This window comes from Gallinula chloropus (genome assembly GCF_964237585.1).
Source record: "Gallinula chloropus genome assembly, chromosome: 8".
In the NCBI taxonomy this organism is placed as follows: domain Eukaryota; kingdom Metazoa; phylum Chordata; class Aves; order Gruiformes; family Rallidae; genus Gallinula; species Gallinula chloropus.
The window spans coordinates 15,484,047-15,505,297 of record NC_140093.1 but is presented as its reverse complement, the minus strand read 5'-3'; the positions used below and the strand labels follow the sequence as shown (position 1 = coordinate 15,505,297).

Sequence of the window (21,251 nt, the reverse complement as noted above, 5' to 3'; positions counted from 1 at the left end):
CATGGTCAGAATGTCAGCTGAAGTCTCAAAATCAGTGATTGGTATGTAATTTATATAATCACAGAACCACAGACTGGTTTTGGTCTGAAGTGACCTCGAAGCCCATCCTGTCCCAACTCCCTGCCATGGACAGGGACACCCTCCACTAGCCCAGGCTGCCCAAAGCCTCATCCAATCAAGCCTTGAACCCTTCCAGGGATCCAGGGGCAGCTACAGCTTCTCTGGGCGGCCTCTGCCAGGGCCTCACCACCCTCATCATAAAGAATTTCTAATATCCAATCTAAACCTACCATCCTTCAGCCTAAGACCATTACCCCTTGAGCTATCACTACATGCCCTTGTAAACAGTCCCTCTCCAGCTTTCTGTTAGAGCTGTGACAAAATTATATGAAGTATTTGATAATTTTTGGATATATTTAATTTCCTAATTGGAGTCAAATTATAAAAATAAAACTTCCTTTAGTGCCTACCATTTAAAAATGACTGTGGATGCAGTGATATTGTTCAGTCCTACGTTGGGCTAGCTTTGCAAAAATCAAACGTTCGTCTCCTTTTTGAAGACAGAGTTCTCTAACAGAGTTTCAGTGCTGATGAATGGAAAATTCGCTACCTTGGTATAAATTACATTTACCTTGCAAATTTCTCAGCTGTGGTGCAAGTAATTTAGTTTGGATGGAACTAAATTAAATTTACCCTTTCCAAAGCTCATCTATAGATCATGCCTGGCAGGATATTGAGTTGTGTTCAGGATTTTTTTTTCAATCTGTACAAATATAGCTCTTTTGTCAAGAATGGATTTTTTTTCTCTCTTGTATGCATAGATAAAGCAGTATTTGCAAATCTCATGTGTATTTCAGACATCTGCATTTCTGTAAAGGACATCCAGGATGAGCTGCCTCTGATTGTGTCCTTTACCGATTTCTCATGATTTTTCTACCATTTTATGGACCCTGCCTAAATACTTTTTTGAAAGGATCCTTTTGAAACTTTATTTGCACATTTAGTGACAACTTAATAGGTATAATGGCAAAGGCAAGAGCAGAATGTGTTTACAGTGTTTCAAGTAGTAATGTGGAACAGAGGTTACACTCCCTGCTAAAATGCAGCACAGCAATTCTGGTGTTGCCCATCTTTTTGTGATGGTAGCAAGGAGAAACTTGTGCTAAGCAAGGCCATGTAGCACTGATAAAATAGCTACGCTCTTACCTAAATCTAGTGAAGACTTGTCTGAAACTCTGACAGTCTGGGCTTTCTGCTCAGTATCCACACTGATAAGGTCAGAATTGTCTGTCTTCTTTCTGTGGGTTGAAGCTTTTAAGCCTTCACTTCTTGATGGATTTTCTGATTTCTTTGCTTTGTTTTGAGTTTGTAAGACAGGTTCACTAAGATCCAAGAGATCCAGACCTGTTGATAATACTTAGAGACAAAACGTTAGAATTCAGTGTTGTTTTAATTCAAATAGCTCACTTGAAAAAAATTGTTCGAATTTGAGAAAAAAAAAATGCTGATGTATTTGCATTTGGCTAGAGCAGATGTATGTTTCCTGGCTAAAGATGATGACCAGCATATGCAAATATGACTAGGGAGCTCAGGTGCTTAAATGGATGCTTTAAAAAAGCTCTATTTTTATAAAATGCTTTTTCTCTGAAAATCTTAAAGAGATCTTAGGTGTCAGGCTGTTGCCTTACTCCACAGTTAAGCTTTTAGTAGATTTTGTTTAATCTTTTGATTTATCAAGTACTGGTAACAGCTGCTTAGGGCACTACTGCTGTGCCTGATGCCATTAGGAAAAAAGCTGAAGTGTAGAGAGCTTCTTGGGTGGACTTCTTGTGTCATAAAGGAATAATGATATGTTTAGTAATGGTTTCTACTGTTGTTGGTGTTCATCTTTTGGGGGATAAATTCTACTTCTGTTTCTATTAAGGACTGTATCAGTATAAAAGGCATGTTCAGTCTGAGTTCTTAATTTAAAGTTGCTCAAAGAGTAACATTTAAAACTCTTTAGCACGTGAAAGACAGAAAACCTTCTTTATCATCGTTTTATAGGGTAGGTGGTTTTGACAGATCAATTTGTATTATCTCTTGCAGTGCTTTATCTGTGTTCTTCGTAAATCACTAAATTTCATCAATCTTCATAGAATAAGAAATTTTAGTTTTGTTATTAAATAAATATTATTAACCCCTCCAGATATGACCAATATTCAAGGCAGATATAGGATCTACAGATACTTACGTTGTTTACAATAAACACCACTCTTACACAACCTGAAATATTTCTATTCATCCCTGTAATATCTTTAGCTATATATAAAAGGAAACAAGTGTTATTTACAACTGCTATTTCCTTCAATGTTTCGGGTTTTGTTATTAGAACTTGCATATTGCTTTAGACACATTAATTAGATCTGAAGTTAATCACCCATCTGGAAATCATTCATTTTAATAATTTGCATGTATATAAATTTTAATTAAATGGCTTCTAAAAAGCCAAATCAAGGTATGAGATAGCAATAGAACATAGTAGTGCTATGCTAATTTTATTGTATCTCAGTTGATCTGCCCAATGTCTTTGGTTACCTTTGCACAAATACCAAGTAGGAGGAGGCCAATCTCTAAAAACACTTCCAAAGGACAATATACTTCAAATACAACTCAATTTAATTCAAAAGGCTTTCAGGATTCATTCTTACTTTTTATTATCTGCTCTACTGTCTCTTCACAACACAAAGGAGCTAACAAATGCATTAGATCCTTTCACCAATAAAGTCTGGACTCAGCCTGGATAAACTGTTCTGATATAACTCTTCCTTCTTCTCTGACATCCCATCCAAGTTTTTATTAAAGTAAATCTTCCTATCGTAAGGAATAGGATTGGTTAAAGCCAGACTAAATGTGTTTTTCTAACAGCTTAAAATTTTGCAAAAACCAAGATAGAGAATTGCTCAAATTGGTAAATTCTTCCTGTTGAACTTAAACAAGTTCCCTTAAATTCAACCCCAGAGATCTGCTAGAATTTGGATCACACCAGATTTGCCCTCAAATGTGACGAACAGTGTTTTCTACTAACAGATGAGGCAATCTAATACCAGCTTGTAATTTTGTGCAAGTAGTAACAAATCAAGGAATCACTTGACAAAAATGTACCACAATTAAGAGAAAACTAAAATTATTTATCTCTAGGGAGGTAAAGAATTTTGTTTACCTGCAGTATTTGATGTAACAGGCCTTGCCACAGCTTCTGGTTTAGCTTCACAGAGAAAGTCATCAATGGAGGGGCTCAGAAGAGGTCTGCTTTCTTGTTGCTCATTCACCAGCTAACAACAAAAAAAAGCCAGGGTCACAGTGTGTTGCAGGGTTGCAGAATTAAAGAAATCAAACATATTCTCACAATATCATGCACTTTATTTTTGACTGTGAGAGAGTAAGATATTGCAATCAGAAGATGTACAAATAGCTCTGTGCTTCAAATAATTAAAAAAAAATCTGTAGTCACTGTTTTGGGGCAAAATTGTATTTCAGTTTTACAGACTGCACAAAAATAAAGCAGAAAGGTGATTCTTTTCCATAGCAATTCTCGCATACTATTGCTTACGGGCTGAAGTATACAAGGCCTGATGTAACTCCTTTAAATCAGTGGGTGAAGTTGGCTGCCTTTATCACCAGGAGACTAAACTGGGCTTTTTTTAGTAGTTGGAAGCAGTATTTTTTTTTTCCCCAGTAACATGTCTCCCCACTGAACTTCCACAATACCATTTCATCCTGCAAATATGCAGTAGCCCATTAAACAATAACCTGCTGAGACAGAAAACACTTCTCTGCAATGTACAGACATATGAATGACAGTGGATGGAGCCTGGTCAATGTATGAACTTCCTGCATGAGTTTTGCCTGTGTTAAGACTCCTAATACAGTTTTTTATTTATGAGCAGGTTTTTATTGTAATTGCATGAATGCATTTGATTTCTGCTACCTAAAAGAAATTGCTCTATTACAGGCTATTTCAGGTATTAGGGATTAAAAAACAAAATGGTAAAACAGTCTCATAAATAAAGGTCTCCTCTCTGCAATTTATCTCTGGTGGATCAAGACCTAAGCTGAGCTGGATGGATGTCTGATGGTGGCCTGCATTTACTTTATCTTTAATAATGTGGAAACATGTTTTCCCTCTGTCTGTTGCTTTCATATGGAGCTATTTCAGCTTTACTTTTATCCTCTCAGCTCTTCTCTCCATCTCGTTCTCTTGTTCCATTGATGAATAGTCAATATTTTCTCTCAGATCTATTTGAACTTTTAAATTTAGGATGCTAGCATGGACTAAAACTGGTCCAAAAAATGTATTTACTCATCCTTATTCTGTATTTGTTAATCACTGGTGTTCAGCTATTCCAGTAGCAGGACTGCTTGCAAAGTTATTACAGTAAACCAGCTTGGATTCACTGTTGTTCAGTACATGATTTCTGTCTCTTGAAACAAAAAGTCCATTATTTTGATTGATCAGACATTTAAGCTGGTTCCTAATGCTGACTGACTGTATAATACATACACTTACTCACTTGCCCAGGACATTATGTATTTGCACTGAAATACCCATTTACACGTGTAACATGAAAGACAGATGAGTGTTTGCCTGCCCAACTGTGTGCAGCAGGACGTGCACACGTGGGCACTTAATTTAGAAACCTGGCAGTGATGTCCCAAACTCTATTTCTACATATGTTAAACCCAGACTGCAGATGCACGTAACAGGTGACTTAATCATGTGGTGAAAAAGTGAAGGTGGATGCCTAGTTAATTCTTGTTCAAATTGCTCTTAATATTTTAAAAGTTTCTTTATGCTCAAATTCAGATATCAGCAAAAATTGTTTAAAAACATTTTTCTTTTTGCATTTACACATCCCATTCTAGGAATAAACACTTTTGCAACAGGTTGTATATTCTGCTGAACATAGCATCCAACAGAAAGACTGTCAAAGCCTCTGCATCAGCTGGATCTTCAGTGATCTATTTTGTGATATATAAAGAAATAAAGCATAAAGAAAAGTCCTCCACCATTTGGAGGGAGGCATGAGGGAGGAAAGAGGTTCTAGAGGGATCACTTTAAATGTAAAAACTTCACAGAAAATAGTCTGTTTCTGTATTTGTTAGAGTCTATCAATAGGATACATTAGAACATACGATCTGTATGTTTATCAAGCTTCCCATTACAATACATGAAAATTTTCTTTAATAGGAAAGAATGGGAGAAGGAGGGGATAAAGAAGAATTATGAGAACCAAGACAGCCAAGATTTCTCACTGGAGACAGTGAAGAAGAGAAAATCTGAAGACTAGATGGAAAGGCAATTTATTGCCCAAACCTATTGCAGGGGTAAGGGGATAAACTCCAGGAATAGCAGCAGTAATGCAGAGAATCAAAAGTATGGAGGGGAAAGAGACTTGAATCAACAAAATTCTGAATTTCTCCAGGGTTCAAGTGAAGTACCAAGTAGCAGATGTCTGGGAAATATTTTTTATTTTCAAATCTGGTTATTGCATCCCTAGATATGTCTTTGTTATGTCATTTATATAAGAAAGATCTGCTCAGCAGATCTTCATTAGTTTCTTACCAGCAATATATTGTTCAAAGCCCCTTGATAAAATTTTACCATCACATTGAAAGAAGATTGGTGGTAATACCCACTTCATCAACTTTGCTAGCAAACACCAAGATTTAATTTTTACTATGTTGTGTCTTCTTTCTGCTGCATTTGCAGCAGTTTTTGTTTAAGTAGAAAAAACACAAGTTCCTCTTCTCTGCCTCTCTTACTTTGTGAACATATACATGAAATTTATCAGAGCTGGGCCACCAAAATGATCAAAGAAATAAAGAAGACATTTTACTTGGACACTAAAAAAGTTTTACTTGCTTAGGCTAACAAAATGAAGATTGAGTAGGAATCCAGTTATTGCTCATGCATATATATATTAGAGAATAGTTAGATGACATCGCAGGAGGAAAGTTATTTCAGCTATCGGGAAAGGCTGTCACAACAAAGATCTAAAGCAGCCATCAATAGATCTGGTCTGAGAAATGAAAGAATCTTTCTAACTACCACAGCAGTGAAGTGTATGAATAGTAATTTTTTTTTTTAGGGTAGAGGACAAAAAGCCTAACTACGTAAAATGGCTTTTGACAAGCTTTCTACATTTCTGGTTATGATGTGATTGCAGACTGTGGCTGAGAGGATCCTGTGTCCTGTGCTGGTGACTAAGGACTGGAAGCTCTAGAGGTATCTTATTGAAAGGAATAGAACATTAGAAAACCACATTTTTCTTGTGAAGCAGACATTTCATGACAAATCAAACCTTAATGTTTAAGAGTGCCATAAGCTGGTAATTTTGCTGGAGGTAAGCAGGCAGTAGGTTTCTGATATTACTGTGTATGCAATGCCACTTGCTATGTCCTCAGTCTCACACTTTGAATTTCATTTTGCTGCCTCATATATTGTACCAAATTTATCCCTAGTTTAACTCTGCTCAAGTTATTAGAGTTATATCAGGCATGAATTTGGAGTAGTGCTATAAAACATTCATGAGATGAAAACTATTATCTATATTAAAGTAATAATTTATGGTTCTCAAGCACCTTTCAGGGTGAGTATCACAGAACGCTTTAAAACATTCATGAATCAAGCCTGGCACCATCGCAGAGCTGAGAAGTATTATCTCTACGTTGCAGATGAAAGAAGCAAGGCAAAATTAAGCAAGCTGCCCAGTGTCACCCGGCGCTGGAGCAAGCGGCGCTGGGAGCAGGAGCCAGGCGGCTGGAACCACTCAGATTTTACTGCCTGCGGTATTTGTCCTCACACCAAGCGATACAGACTCAGCCCATGAAGCTGTTGATTTCTGAGTGCTAATTTTGCCACTGAGTGCCATAAATTCTCATAATGTCTCTGAGAACTCAATTTTTCTTTATAGAATCAATTTTAATTAAAGAAAAAACCCACACACTCCTTTAGCTGAAGGATATATAAAATCTGTGGAGGGTGATACTCCCTATTACTAATATATCTAAAGAAACTCATCCATAGTATAAAATGCTCCTAACTGAAACAAATTTTCTGTGACAGACTTCTGTTGTTGGGTAGCACTGGAGAAAAAGGTGCTTTTTCTCTCCCTGGTACTGCTACAGGACCTATTTTTGTTCTAAAAAAGGAAGTAGCTGATATCAGCCCCACTGCTTAAGTTTACTCACAACAAGGATTTTTAAGCAGAGACCTGAGACAAGGCACAAAGACCTGGTCAGGCACTGGTAACTGCTGTGCTGGAGGCCATGTCTGCCCACCTCAACAAAGGTTGGGCAATCTTACACCCCAGGATACTGAGGGGAAACACCTTGTCTTCATTTTATGTGCCCTGTCACCCACCCTATCCACAGGTGTCTGTACTTACTCAGCTGATTTAATTTATTACCCACAGCTGCTTTTACTGATGAATTTTCTTTTCCCCAGTGGTCTGCTTTGGCTGGTGGTTTCTATGTTGCCTCAGAGCATCTGTGAAAAAAGGTGGAGGAGGAGGTGGAGAGGCAGCTTCTGGCAGTATTCTCTGAATGTCCTTCAGGATTGAAGGGTAGGTGGGAACCTAAAGAGTTCTGCTGGAGCAAATGGTTTGGGATCAAAAAAGTCAAGCCCTGAGTGTGTGGGGGTGTGAGGGGAGTTGTTTCTGTGGAAGAGGTGTGCTGTTGGTCTTCTGAAAGGGATCAGTGGCCATGAGAGCAGCCTCTTCCTTTGAGGTAATACCCAGCCTGGTCTCACCTACTCTGAGATGCCCGCTCAGCACATCTTCCTCTGCCCTGCAGTTGTCCCTAGGTCTCCCAGGCCTTATCTTCTCCTTGTACCTCCAGGAGTATGCTGCCTGGTGAAAAACCTTTCTATACCCTTGGCCCATGGCCTTCAATCAGGCTTGCTGCTGCCATATGGTCCCTGCACAGAGCACAGCAAGTGCTCAGCCCACTACCATGGCAGCAGCTTTGCTGTCCTTGTAAAAACTTGTTTAATCTTCAGAGCCTTTGGCTTGTGTTTTTAATGCAGGTGCCTCTTATGATGTTGGTGTCAGTGGTGTGTTTCACTGTGCTGTAGACTATGTGAGGTTACATATGTACAGAGCAACAGCTACAGCCTTGTTTTTTCTTTGCTCCTGGTCTGCATCTTATGTTGTAGTAAGAGTTACAAAACACCTAGGGAATAGCCTGTTTTAAAAACCAAGTTATGAACGGGTGGGCAGTTGACAGGGTTCCATTGTGAAAACTTTCCATCAGGCAGCTTAGTTGGGCTTTAAGGCAGAAGAAGCTGGAACATGACTGGTGCTCAGGGCGACAGCTCAGAGGAGCAATTTCTTGTCTTGTGTCACATCTGCAGCTTATAAAGTTCCTCTAGACAGCCTGCCCTGCTCATGGCTAAAAGTGCTTTGTCTGCTGCCTTTTCTTAGACTGCTGGGCTTATGCTGTGGGAGTGCTGGAGTGCACCAAGGCCATCAGTAAGGTACAGTCCCGACGTCCCATTTTATACACTCTCTTACTCATTCTTGATTTTGATCTGGTTGCACAATATATGATGTCTTGTTTCTTTTTAAAATGTTAGTAGGGCATAATATAATGCTATTCTTTAAGATAAATTATTTGGAATCTAAATCGGGGGGTGGGGTGTGTGTGTGTGTGTGTGTGTGTGTGTCCAGTCAGGCATAGGCAGCTAATTAGAACCTATGTTTTGAGCACATAGTGAACTAGTTCTCATAAATTAAGTACCTAAACTCCCTCCATGTTCAAAAGGCATAGATAAATGCCTAGAAAAGCAAGTCCAAAGGGAAATCCTGCCTGCATAATTTAGACTGTCCCTCAGGAGGCTCTCAAAGGCACCTAGCTTTCCCACTGGCTATATATGGAACTTATTTTAGAAGGACTGGTTCAAAAGGCACCTAAACTGTAGAAGTAATTAGCTACCCAAGTTAGTTGGATTGGATTCTACCCATTTTGTCACCTGAGGCTGATTGAATTTAGAAATGGGTAATCCCCTGAACAGTTCAGCAGCAGGACTGCTCCTGGGCATTTACACCTTTTGCTGTACTAACTGCTCAGGGTGCTGGTGAGAGTGTGGTTGGGCTGCTGTCTGCATCGGTGAAGAGGTCTGACCTAGAATGCTCAGGGTGTGGTAATGAACAAGTGGTAGTGAGCATGGGGGGAAGCAGAAACCTTGTAACTCAGGTTTTCTTATTAGAAAAATTGTAGTTTTTGAATTTAACTGTATGAAACTTCTATGCTGCTTGGGTGAAACTAGACAAATAATGAATTACATTGAGTAGTTTGTAAGTGTTATGCTGTTCTTCTAACCAGATGTATCTCCTAAAGCACAAACTCATTCACTAATTAATTTGTATGATACACAACAATGGTTTCTTGATAGATACAGAGAACCATTCTGGCATATTATGGTCTTTGGTGGCATTCATAAGGTAGGGTAAGAGGAAACCAGTGAATTCATTTCCAATAACGAGCTGTTTCTAAAAGCTGATAAATGGGAACTGCAAGAAGAAATTGAGGTTATTGTTCTCTAGAGCATAACTGGAAGTGCTGGCCTGACACTTGTGTGTACAGATCACTATCCTGGAAGAATAAGAACTGGAAGACCTCCTCCTCCCTAAGGGAGGTTTGGAAAGGGAACTCCTGATAACTTTCAGCACGAGTGTAGTAATTTTTTTTTTTCAAATTGCGTGAGTTATGATTTTCTTCGTCCACTCTTCTGGCATGTTTATAAATAATTCACAATCAAAATTATCACCTCACTTCATTTACTATTGTGTAGTAAGTGTGATTGCTACTTGACATTTTGCATCACCCTTTTGCCAAGGTCATACTAATCTTTTCTCTGCCACTCTAGTGTGAATTTCTGTCCCAGCGAAACTGACATGCCAAACAAATACTTGGTTTTCACAAGAATAGAGAGTCAATTAGCAGGGGACACACAGTAAAAGTGACTTCCCCCTAACATGAATTGCAGGAAGCTCTATATGTGAGACAAACTCATTGCACCCTCTGGCAGAGAGCAGTTTGGTGTTGCTACCTCTCTGAAGAGTAGTTTTGCTCAGCAGGTGATAGTTGGTACCGTGTTAATAAGTAGTAGGCAATCTGTGGAGTGACCTGTGAATCAGAGGGGACTATATCATACCTGAAATCACACAAGTCAAGTGACCCCCTGGGCCTTAATGCAAACACCTGACAGGGCTTGTATGACATCAGAGAAGCTGTGGGAGGGTTCCTACAGACACCATTCCAGATATTTAAATTCATGGGCTAATTGTGTTGTTTAAAACCTGTGCTTAATGGTTAAATCAGTAAATGAGAACTTGCTTACGTTGCACCTTCATAAATAGCAGTCGCATTGTTTGGTGATGATGTGATTTTTTGCTGTGATTGCTGTGTCACAGTAGCATCCTATCTGTGTTTAAGCCTTAACCTATACAAGTTCGGGTATATTGCTGCATGGGAGAACTCAGTACCTCACACTTTCCTACGCTCCTCTTGGTCTGTCTAAAGGAAACTAAACATGGGATTTGCAGTTGTACCTGGCTCCTATATTTTGGCCTTGCTTCAGCAAAGCACTTAAACATCTCCTGCAAAACTCAAGGTTAAGTGTGTGTTTAACAGTCTTGCTGGATAAGAGCCATCAGAGAAGAGGAGGAAAGATGTTCTTGTCATATTTTGACTGTGATTGACAGTTTGCCCTTTACTCATATAAAAACATGATTTACTGTAAAATTGTTGCATTAATAACTGCATACTCTCTGCTGTACTTAAGTAAAGGAAGTTATTTATTTAAGGGGTGTTAGAATGGTCCCTTTCCTGAGTGTTAGAAGGTTTTTATTTTTTATTTATCTTTCCTCACTTGGCCATGCACTGTCGTTGTAGCATTACCATGTAGTTGGTGTTTTAGCCTCTGCTTCCCCATGTCACCCTCTGAACTGGAGAACTGATCTACATCAGTGATCAAAGACAAAATTAACTTATCCTAGATGCTTGGAGATCCTTGAAGTAGTCAATAAGGAATTACAAACTGTTCCTTTAAAGAAATTATTTCTGTAATGTTAGTTTACAGAAGTACCTCACCTATGCTCCTCAAACAGATAACTAGTTAAATCTGACATACCAACTGAGCAAACACAAGTTGTGAAAGTCCTGTAGAACAGGAAGGCTAATGAAACCAAAGTTACTTCCTGATAAAGGCCTGAAGAAACCTGTATTGTGGGAGGAAGTACAAGCATTGTGACAGTATGTACAGGCAAATGGTAACAGGATGCTAGATTCTGGTTTCTGTATCACTCATTGAAGTTACTTTAGTGTGGCAGCTCCAGCTGAAGAGGAAGACTGACTTGGAGAACTGTAATTCTCAAATGCTTTTAAATAAGGTGGAGAGGACAGAAACCAGAGGAGGTCTGTCTCTCTCACACTGCAGGTGTTACGTTTGTACTCTTGCAGCATCTCTGGGAGCAGCTTATGAAACATTAGGAAGTTATTTAATGTTTTTTCATTAGCTGAAAGTAAAGAAGGTTGACAGCATATGGAAACTGAGTGGCATGTACAAATCCTTTGGGACCCACTGGTGATCCACAGATAAGTTTAAGAATTTCAGCAGCAGTGGATTGTATAAAGCATCATGTGCTGTTCTAAGTATGGTACATAATCAAACAATATAGATGAAAGATGAACAACTGGTTGGTTTGGTTTTTTTTAAATCTGCATTCTGTAGCAGCATGAAGACTGGTAAAGCTGACGATGGGAGACTTAACAATATCAAGTATATCATGCTTTATCACAGAATTGATTTTTGTAAACTTATGCCATTCCTGCTCATTTTCAACTTGGTTTAAAGTGCACTTTCTCCATTTCCCATGCAACATAATTCGTCTTTTACCATACCCTTGCTGTACCTTTGTATCTTGGCTGTAATTACTTTGAAATCACATACTTTTTTTCCTTATCCTTTCTGAGGATTTTTCTTTAAAAGCAGGGTTCTGTAGTATGTCTAGAGTAAGGCTGTAGGTTTGGATGTGTTACTGCGGGCAGTCAAGAAGAAGCTATGACTTGCTTCCTGTAAGTTATACAGCCTTTCTCTGGAAGGGTCTGTCCTGGTGCATATGTTTGCTTTGACATGGTTTATGCAGATTGAAAAACTTGAAACTCAAAAGCTGCTTGAGTTTTTTAGACCTGTCAGTAGGACAGGTTCACTGTATGAACAAGGAGTTCATTGAATACAGAATGACTGTAGTATGTGGCTTGCAACACTTTAACAGGGTAGTATCTTTTTACTTAAGAGTATTCATGAATTAAGAACCAACAAATTTCTGGAAATTAATTCCTGTTCATAAATAACTCGAAACAGGGTTAAACTGGCATGTTATTTACAAAAAAAATTCTTCTCCAGACGTTTCTGTGCCTGTGGAACAACCAGAGATTTTAAAATGTATGAAACAGTACAGTTAGCTTTTTTTATTTTATGAAAAAAAAATACCATCAATTCCCATGGTAATTTCAAATTAAAACTGTTATTTCATGTAAAATGTATTTAATTTATGTGATGGAAATCTGTATAACTTTAGGCAAGCAGCCAATTTATGACTGTTAAGCATATTGTCAAGGCAACTTTATTATACTCCTGAGAATATTTCTGCTGAAATTATGAATACTGACCTAAAAGCAATAATAGTGTTGAGCAGTATTTAACTTAGAGTTGAAGAATCAATCAATATTTGCACTGCTAAGCATGTATTTATGAATTTTTGTGTTTTCTTGTTTACTCTTCTTGTATTTATTTGTAAATAGATGAAGTCCTTTGTAAATAGATGAGTCCCTTGCTAAACTACTCAAAACTCATTTTAAAAAAAAAATCAAACAAGACAGGTTTGACATGTATGAAAAATACTGGTGATGAATTTATCATTAATAATTTAAAGAGAACATGAAAATGCTATGTCAGGTCTAGTCCTCCTAAGAGCAGTGATGAAGCTGGCACTGTTCTTGGAGCATACTGGAATATAGAGAGAATTACTGTCCAAAAAATTAACATTGTTACCTAAAATGGGTGATTTCTACCTTTTTCTATGTTAATATAAATAAGTTAGTTATAGTGGACTGAATTCTGCTTTAGATTGGTATAATAGAGAACAGAAGTTAATTACAGTCACTTTAATTTTCTGTCATTCTGTTATAATTTGTTATTTAATGAACACATAGGGAGTGGGCTGTGAGTCAGTGCAAGTCATCCTAAGCTAGAATCACACACGATTCATTTAAATGGGACTGTTAAATTTTATATGGCAAACTGTGATTATGCAATCAAATTCATGTAGTAAGTTCTTGATATACCCATCAGAAAATCTACTGACAACAGTGGGAGATGAATATTGGCTATGCTTTACTCTGCCTCCTTTATAGAGTTTGGAAGGAAGTGTTTGAAAGATCTTTTGTCACAGTTTAAAAAAACAACCAGCCAAAGAGGAAAACAAACTAAACACCCAAACCCCAGGATAAAATAAAAATCCCAACCAAAAGAAAACAAAACAAAAAAAGAATCCCATGAAACAAACAGAGCATTGGAATTCAGGCTTACTCATAAGCCCTTGAGCAAATGTAAGTGTGCTTGGATCAACAAATGGCATGCAAATGAAGTTCACTTAAAAAAAGTAATAATACAAGTTCTTACTCTGAATAACAACTAGTGTCTCTCATACAGAGACCACAAAAAAGGCTTAAGCAACTGGTGCAGTTAATTGGGGTGTAATCATGAGATGTATCTCTTTTTTGACAACTTGGTGTTGTCTGCGTTTTTCATGGGATAGGATGAATTTAAACATTTCTCTTACCATGTAATTTCAACTTTTTAATTTTCTTCTTTCTAGTTCAAATTTTAAACCCTAAGTATTCTGTGTGTTAACTTTGAAATTTATATGCTGTCAATATCAAAACTATACTCTGAGCAGTCCATGTAGTTTATCTAAATTCTAAGTAGGCAGCTCCCCTATTTTTTGCTTGCAATCAGAAGTGGGGATAACTTTGAATATATATTTTGCATTTCTTTTTTCTAATGATTACTTTTTTATGGGTTCCTATTTCTGTTCCATACAACACTGGGGTATATTTGCCACAGGATCTTCTTGGATGTGAATTGCTCCCTGCAGGTATTATTTCTTTCTATTATATTTATAGGGATCCTACTATCACTAGCTTTCCAATTTATGTACTCTAAAGAAGAATCTAAATTAGGTGTGATGAATCTGGGACAAATAACTCCTGTGACACTGCGAGATTTGTTTGTTTAAAATCAGGCTGGCAAGGCATTTAAGCATGCACTCTTTTACTGCTCAGTAAAGCAGTTAATCGTATTTTAAAGCGTAAGTGTGGATCGAAGTAATTTATTGAATCGTATTCTTTGAAGTTCACTGACCTGGAGTAAATTGGTAATTTTGTAGCTGACTCTACAATTAAACTTTGACTCCAGGGGATATTTAGGTTTAAATTTCTCATTAGAAAATAATTTTGAAGTAAGATTTCTTTCTTCTCCTGACAAATGCAAAGAAGCTGTGAAGAGGTTAAACCAAAAATTTAATTTGGAATTAAAATCAAATTGTGAATAAAAGTTTCTCTCATTTATTTCTCTGTTTTAGTGGAAGCATCTTGGTTCATAGCTTAACTTCCAGTTTATCTTTAAACCTTCGGATCCTTTCTCTCACTTTCTCTAGATTCCTTTCATATAAAAAAATACCTTTTTTCATTTGTTCTGGTCTCTCGTGAATTATCTTAAAAAAGATAAAGGGAGACAGCAACATGGTATAGGGTTATGTTCAACAAAATCCCACTAATACTGAGAGCTCACACTCTGATGCTTGAAGCGTGAAATTTAGCAACTACTGGATGTTTTCTCACACCAAACCAATAAAGTGACTTTCAGTGAAAGTGATAGAGACAATCACAAAAAGGCCTACTCAATTACCAAGAATACCCCTCTGCTTACTGTAGCATACTCATTCCTGCTAGAATGATGGTCAAGATTTCCTGTTGCTGTATATGGACTCTGTAGTCTGCAGTACTTGTTTGGTTCATGTTATCTGAAGATTGGCCTCCAGATCTGATGATATAAAGTAATGGGTGAATTGGAAACTTAATTAAAATTTAATTCACTGTATTTATGCCAGCAAATAAATGTCATATTTTAGAAGGAGGGCTTTGCTTGGAGCAAAACAGTAAAATGCAAATATTTTTCTGATTGGTTCTGTGTTGGATATGTTTTTAATATTTTCCAAAGGAAGAGAGGAAAGAAGCATTTTTTAGAATACAAATCTAGAGACCACTGTACACTGTCACTATTTCTTTTGAAATGAGTATTTAGAGTTTCTTCCTTATAGATCAGATTCCATTTATGCTTATGTGGAGTTTGCATCCACAGCCAGACATGTTTAATCCTCCTTTCATCAAGGTTTTTGGAAATGAGAGATTTTTTTTTTTCTTTTACAAAAGCTGGTGCTCTATCTGCACTTGGTCCTTGTGTTTTTCTTGCTTAGTTGTAGGGATGGATCGATGTGAATAATTAATTCCTAAGATATGCATTTGTTCATACTGAGTTGGGTGGTGGTGGTGATTTTTGGAAAAAAACAGGCCTAATTCTCATTACCAATTGCATCTGACTTAGGAAGTTCACAGCCAACTTGGAACTTGAGTGTTTCACCCTGTGAGCAGCAACCACATCCATCTGTTTCATCATGTAAAGACAGACAAACATTTTGATGATGGCTAAATGTGTTTCACAATACAGGAGAGTGTAATTCTGAATGAACAGTCTGAACGAGATGTTTACAGACACACTAAACAGACAGCATCTCAAAACAACATTACAGCAACAGTTAGACTACAGATGAGGTATGCAGTATGGTCTCACATGTGCATGATGCAGAGATGGCTATGGAAAATACTCACTTTTTCACTTGATTCTGCTTCCTTTTGGCTTCTGCACCCCTTTGGTGCATAGCAGGGAAGTAGGTATTTGCATTTAGTGGAAGAAATTACACTCACTAACAGACACAAGCATTTTACTCATACATTTCTCAGGCTATTGCTGAGTAGACTGACGGACAACCACTACAAATGGTGCATTAAACATTTAATGAACCCAGTCTGAACTCCTGGCCCTGTCGAAGCCAATGGAAGTTTTGCAGTTTTATTGTTGTGGGTAGGTAGAGGTGGCAGCATTTTATGTGGGTTTCTAATTGCTTTTTAATCACTTGGTAGGAAATTAGAAATGATGCCTTAAAGAGAGCATCATTTTCCTTTGTGATGTTATTTCAGAGGCATTCACCACAAGCAAAACATGGTGTTCAACAGGGCCTGAGGAGGAGATTGCCAGACCTGGTTTCCAAGTGGATGGTGATATTCCTATAATGTGATGCTCTGTAAGAGGAGTATGTGCTGGCCTTGTGTGCATCTTATATGCTTTCAAAAAGTATAGTAGCTGTTACCCTAAAACATGAAAGAATAAAACAGGATTGTAGATTTTGTTGAAGGCTTTGACATAAGAGTAACTGTGTGGTAAGATTACTTCCGTTAAACCTCCTAATGATCTGGAACAACTTGTGTGCACTAAATATTAACAGTAAACTAAATGCAGTTGCTTGGTGAACAAATTAATGTATGTGAGTTAGAGGAGGGAATAAAATCCATTCTTGTAGTGATATGCTGTGGTTTATGGTAGTGCTCAGTCTTCAAGCAACTAATGAAGCCACGTAAGGTTTGATGGGTGCCCCGAGGTGTAATGTTTAGTGTGATAACTACATCTTTCCTTTGACTGAAGCTGAAATAATGTATTCTGACCTGGGCCAGGAGTATAATCCCAGTGAGAACTGAGGGGTGGGACCTGAGATACTGAAAATTATATTGCTGTGAAGTGATTGTTTCGTATATTATATATCTACTGAATATGACTGGTTTATATATGCATTGCAAATGATTATTTGGGATGTGAATATTGATGGCATGAATTGAAAATTTTAATTAATTTTAAATAGCTTTCTGATACGGAACATGTATACCATACTTTCTACAGATCCCTTCATTTGGGGGCAAAATGCATTTTTGTGTAAATTTTCATGTCAAAACATCTAACCCTCATGCTATTTTTTTCCCTACACAAGTGAGGAAAAGTGATGACATTGGTGTGAGATCTTCTAACAGATGAGTTCAGCACCACTAAAGCTGAAATTGCACCGGGGGAAGCTAAGGAGTGGGTGGGGTTCCCCTCAGGCTGTGTGTGTTGTTTTGTGTGGGGCTTTTTCATCTCCTGCTGGGTCCCTGCGGTTGGTGATGGTGACTCGCGCTGTGTCCGCGGCCTCCTCAGAGCCCCGCGCACCGCCCACCTGTGATGTCATAGTAAGGAGGGGCTTTTCTTCTGCAGACTCCTCCCTCGGAATCTCCTTCATCACCATGGCAACAGCCTTATCTGCCGCCCTAGAGCCTTTGCCCTACAACAGCGAAATCAACAATGGCGCGAGTCAGCAGCGAGCCTGGCAATAACCGCTTCCCAAAACCACACCCCAGAACCATCCAGTCATTACACCGGTGCTTAGAGCTGGAAGCAATGCTTGGTTGAAAGTAGAATACACAAAAACTGATAAAAATAATTAAAATTATCTGTGAACCCATTAGTTCCCAACACAACTGGAGTCTAGCCGTAGTCTTGTGATGCGTTAGAGTTGCCCCAATGAAGTCAGCGGGAGTTATGGCACTGCCTTGCTTGGGGCAAGGCTGGCTGGAGACACTCCAGTGCAAATGCAAGGCTTTGGACCTTCCGCAGGATAGGATCTCCACTGGAGTAGGGTATAGAGGATCGGCCCCTTGATTCAATTTTAGTTACCACAAAATTTATATCAGAAATACTTTGGGTTTGCCTTAAAAATAGCATCAAGCTGATTTTGCAAATAAAGCACAGTTCCCTGTGATTCATGGAGGCAAACTCTCCCTGAAATTTGAATGTATAACCTGTAGGGCTGGACCCGCTTTCTTTACAACTCAGTAACATTTTAAAAAGCAGTTTCCATTGTATAAACAGTCTGGCTTTTTTGCTAACAGAAAATATGGAGCCAAATTCTGCCATCATAGACATTGCTACAGTTTTCTGAAAAATTGGTCATTGCCATTGAGCTTATTGTAATGGCTATTTTTGAAGTTCACTTCTCTTAAAATTAATTTAATGCATTGTAAACATCCAAGACAAAGTAACACATTTTTTGTGAAAGTATTTTATGTACCATCCTGTCTTTGCAGCTATAGTCTTTATTTTAAAACTTTATTTCTGTGTTTTGATCTCATACTCTTGCAAGTGACAGAGAACATATGAGTGTACACATAAAGCATAGCAGCAGAACTGTTGTAACCCTGGACGTGTCTACACTTTAGTATATAGTGAATAAATTACTATAGTATAGTAAAGCTATGCTGAAGCTCCCATTGATTTCCATGGAGACTTTAGCTGTGCAGAGACTGCAGGATCTGGCTCCATAAAAGCAATGTTTTATACTAGACTTAAATATATGTAATACTTATCTATTAACAGAAGGGGTTCTTTACTACTACATCATATACTAGGATTACTTTCACTAGTAATGTATTCTGTGCCCAATAAAAAACCCACTATTGCTTACAGCGAACTACAGGTTGTTCAGAAACATTTCATTGATTGCGGGTAAAAATATTACGTACTGTTGTGGTTTTCAAACAGATTTTATTATCAGTTCAATCTTAGGTTAGCTTGCTTGTGCAACACATCACAGTTACCCTACAGAGAGTTCTTTGCATGCTGCAGGAAATTCTCAGAGCAGAAGTGTCATAAATGATACGCATGCTGGATTTGTGAGGCCTTTGATATCCAAAGAACTGCAAAGTCATTGTAAAATTTAATATATTTAATTCAATAAGAATTACTTCTGATTGGTAAGCATATCAAAGGTTCTTGGCCAATTATGTATTTACTTTGTTGATGATTCATATGGTTATTCCAGGTCTATGAAGCTTGTTTCTAGTATGACGCATGGAGCTATCATTAGCTAGCACTAATAACATGCTAATTGATCAATATAAAAGGTAGTCCTTTTGTGCTGAGTGCTAGAACAAAATAGTTTATCAGCTAGAGAGGATGCATTGGAAAGCATGCAGTGCTTTTTATTTCTTGCAGAGTAAAAACCCACCAAAGCAAAGGTCAGGTCACTTTTTTGAAGACAGAGCCACTTTTTCTTCAAGGTTTCACCTACTGCCTGAAAAGAGTCATGATACTCATATTAGTGCCTGCTGTTAACCTTTCATAAACACAACTCTGCAAAACCCTGGGAGTGGTTGATACCATATATAGAATCTCTCATCTGTTTAGAGTGGCTACAGTACAATGTAGGATGGTAACCTGATGAATACATCTGTGCTATTTTTTATGAGCAGACTTTGTATATTTGCTAGTCAGAGCAAGTGGTTTGATACTACTACTTCTTATTAGGTCTTTCTTTTTGCTTTCCTAAAAATCTGCATGCAAGTCAGGTGGATTTATTTCTGGCTGGTCATCCCATGGTATGTAAAACATTGTTCTGAAAATAAAGTTAGGCCATTTCCTGGATACCAAAGAGAAAGGCTTGTGAAATAGCTGAAATTCTCAGATTCTGGGGAGAGATATGCAGGTGACCACGTCATTTGGAAATCCTGTGTTATTTTTTTTTTTTTTTCTGGTGACTAGAAATGTATTTTGTTTTTTTATGTAACCTTGAAAATTTCGGTCTCTGTATTAGCTCTAGCGAGTGATTATGGAGTGAGTAGGCAGAAGAATTGGAGAGGAATAAAAGCAGTTTTCTATGGTCTGTGACCAGGACAACCGTGTTGCTGTTAAGAACTACAGCTGAAATTATAATCTCTAGCACATCTATTACAATAACCATTGAAGGATTTTTTTTTTTCCGAAGGTGCTATTTACTTGGCCTCCTTCAATCTAATGTGTTGTTTCTTAGCATTCTGGCTTTATGTATGCATTTATCTGTTGTTGCTCAAACCCTGTAATTCTGTAACAGCTAATTTTACACTTGCCAGGTCTTTAAAATGAACAGTTTGTTGTCACTACAGATTTGCAAGGTAAGTTATTTTTCTCATGTAAACAACAGTTTAATAATTTAGTAAATAAATTTCATCATTCCCTCTTTGTCTGCCATGTATAGGTGGAAATAAATGCGATGCAGAGCATGACAGTCCACGTACAAATCAAGACAAACACAAATTGATGAAGAACAAATAAATTATTTGTTTTCATGGAACATACGGCTTAAGAAAAGCTGAGAAACATGCTAGTATTTCATTATTTGTTGCACTTAATGGAACAGTGCTTTTAGGTGATGTCTCCAGAGCAAAATAAGGCGTAGAGTTCAGAGTATTCCCATGATGCTAAATATTTATAATAGAATTGGTTTCAAAACTTAATAACAGTTTCTCTAGGTTTTTCCTTTGGGATCTCATAATGGATAGTAATAGATGTTTCCAAAGGAGTATGCTGATTTGGCAGGATTTTGTAAGGAAATAATTTTTTTCTTTTTCAGCTGGTGTTTCTGTATAGTTCCAAATTAATTTTATACAAGTCACCCTATTTAAATATAGTATTGAGCAGTGAGTATTTAATTAAGCAACTGTAAGAACATATGAATGGAAATTTCTAGGAGAACATATAGGTTTGAGGTTTTTTAAATCGGTGACTGGTGTATCTTTGTAACTGTGCTCATTTGTGATAACGTATTTAAACTATAATGATTAATGTCAGAAATTGTCATCAATGTGGTAAAACAATTTATCTACATTTATAACAGTTTAAACTTTGCTTTTGGCAAATATTTAATGTTTTTGATTCACAAATTCACCTTCAGAAATATTTATACCACTTACTCATGTGAGAGAGTGAAGGGAAAGAAATGCAATGAAATGACCTTTCTTTTGTTAAATGTGTATCCATAGGGAAAGAAATTCTGCCTTTATGTAAACCTGCACCACTCCATTTTTTTTTCCAAAGATCTTAGTGAGCTGTTTCAGCTTTAGTTTGTGCACTATAATGCATCACCATTCTCTGAGCTATTGGAATCCATATCACTGTGGGAAAGTTAAAATAGAAGCTTTTCTCAAAAACAGCTTCCCTTGTAAATAAATTTGATAGAAAAAATGAT

At 37.5% G+C, this 21,251-nt stretch overlaps 1 protein-coding gene across 3 annotated transcripts in view; it reads right to left on the bottom strand.

The window, feature by feature from the left end:
• Nucleotides 1-19,319, bottom strand: part of PEX5L (peroxisomal biogenesis factor 5 like) — a gene marked incomplete at its 3' end in the record, with an annotated part of 40,008 nt that extends 20,689 nt beyond the window's left edge. Inside the window, exons 1-5 of one of the 3 annotated variants that reach the window (XM_084267240.1) lie at nucleotides 19,257-19,319; nucleotides 17,430-17,534; nucleotides 15,997-16,035; nucleotides 3,203-3,314; nucleotides 1,207-1,416 (exon numbers count right to left, since the gene is read on the bottom strand). In XM_084267240.1, coding sequence (XP_084123366.1) covers nucleotides 1,207-1,416; nucleotides 3,203-3,314; nucleotides 15,997-16,035; nucleotides 17,430-17,498 — 430 coding nt within the window. In that variant the 5' untranslated portion in view covers nucleotides 17,499-17,534; nucleotides 19,257-19,319. The remainder of the gene's footprint in view (nucleotides 1-1,206; nucleotides 1,417-3,202; nucleotides 3,315-15,996; nucleotides 16,036-17,429; nucleotides 17,535-19,256) is intronic. The other 2 variants (XM_084267241.1, XM_084267242.1) reach the window with 2 other exon arrangements.
• Between the last annotated feature and the right edge of the window lie 1,932 nt (nucleotides 19,320-21,251).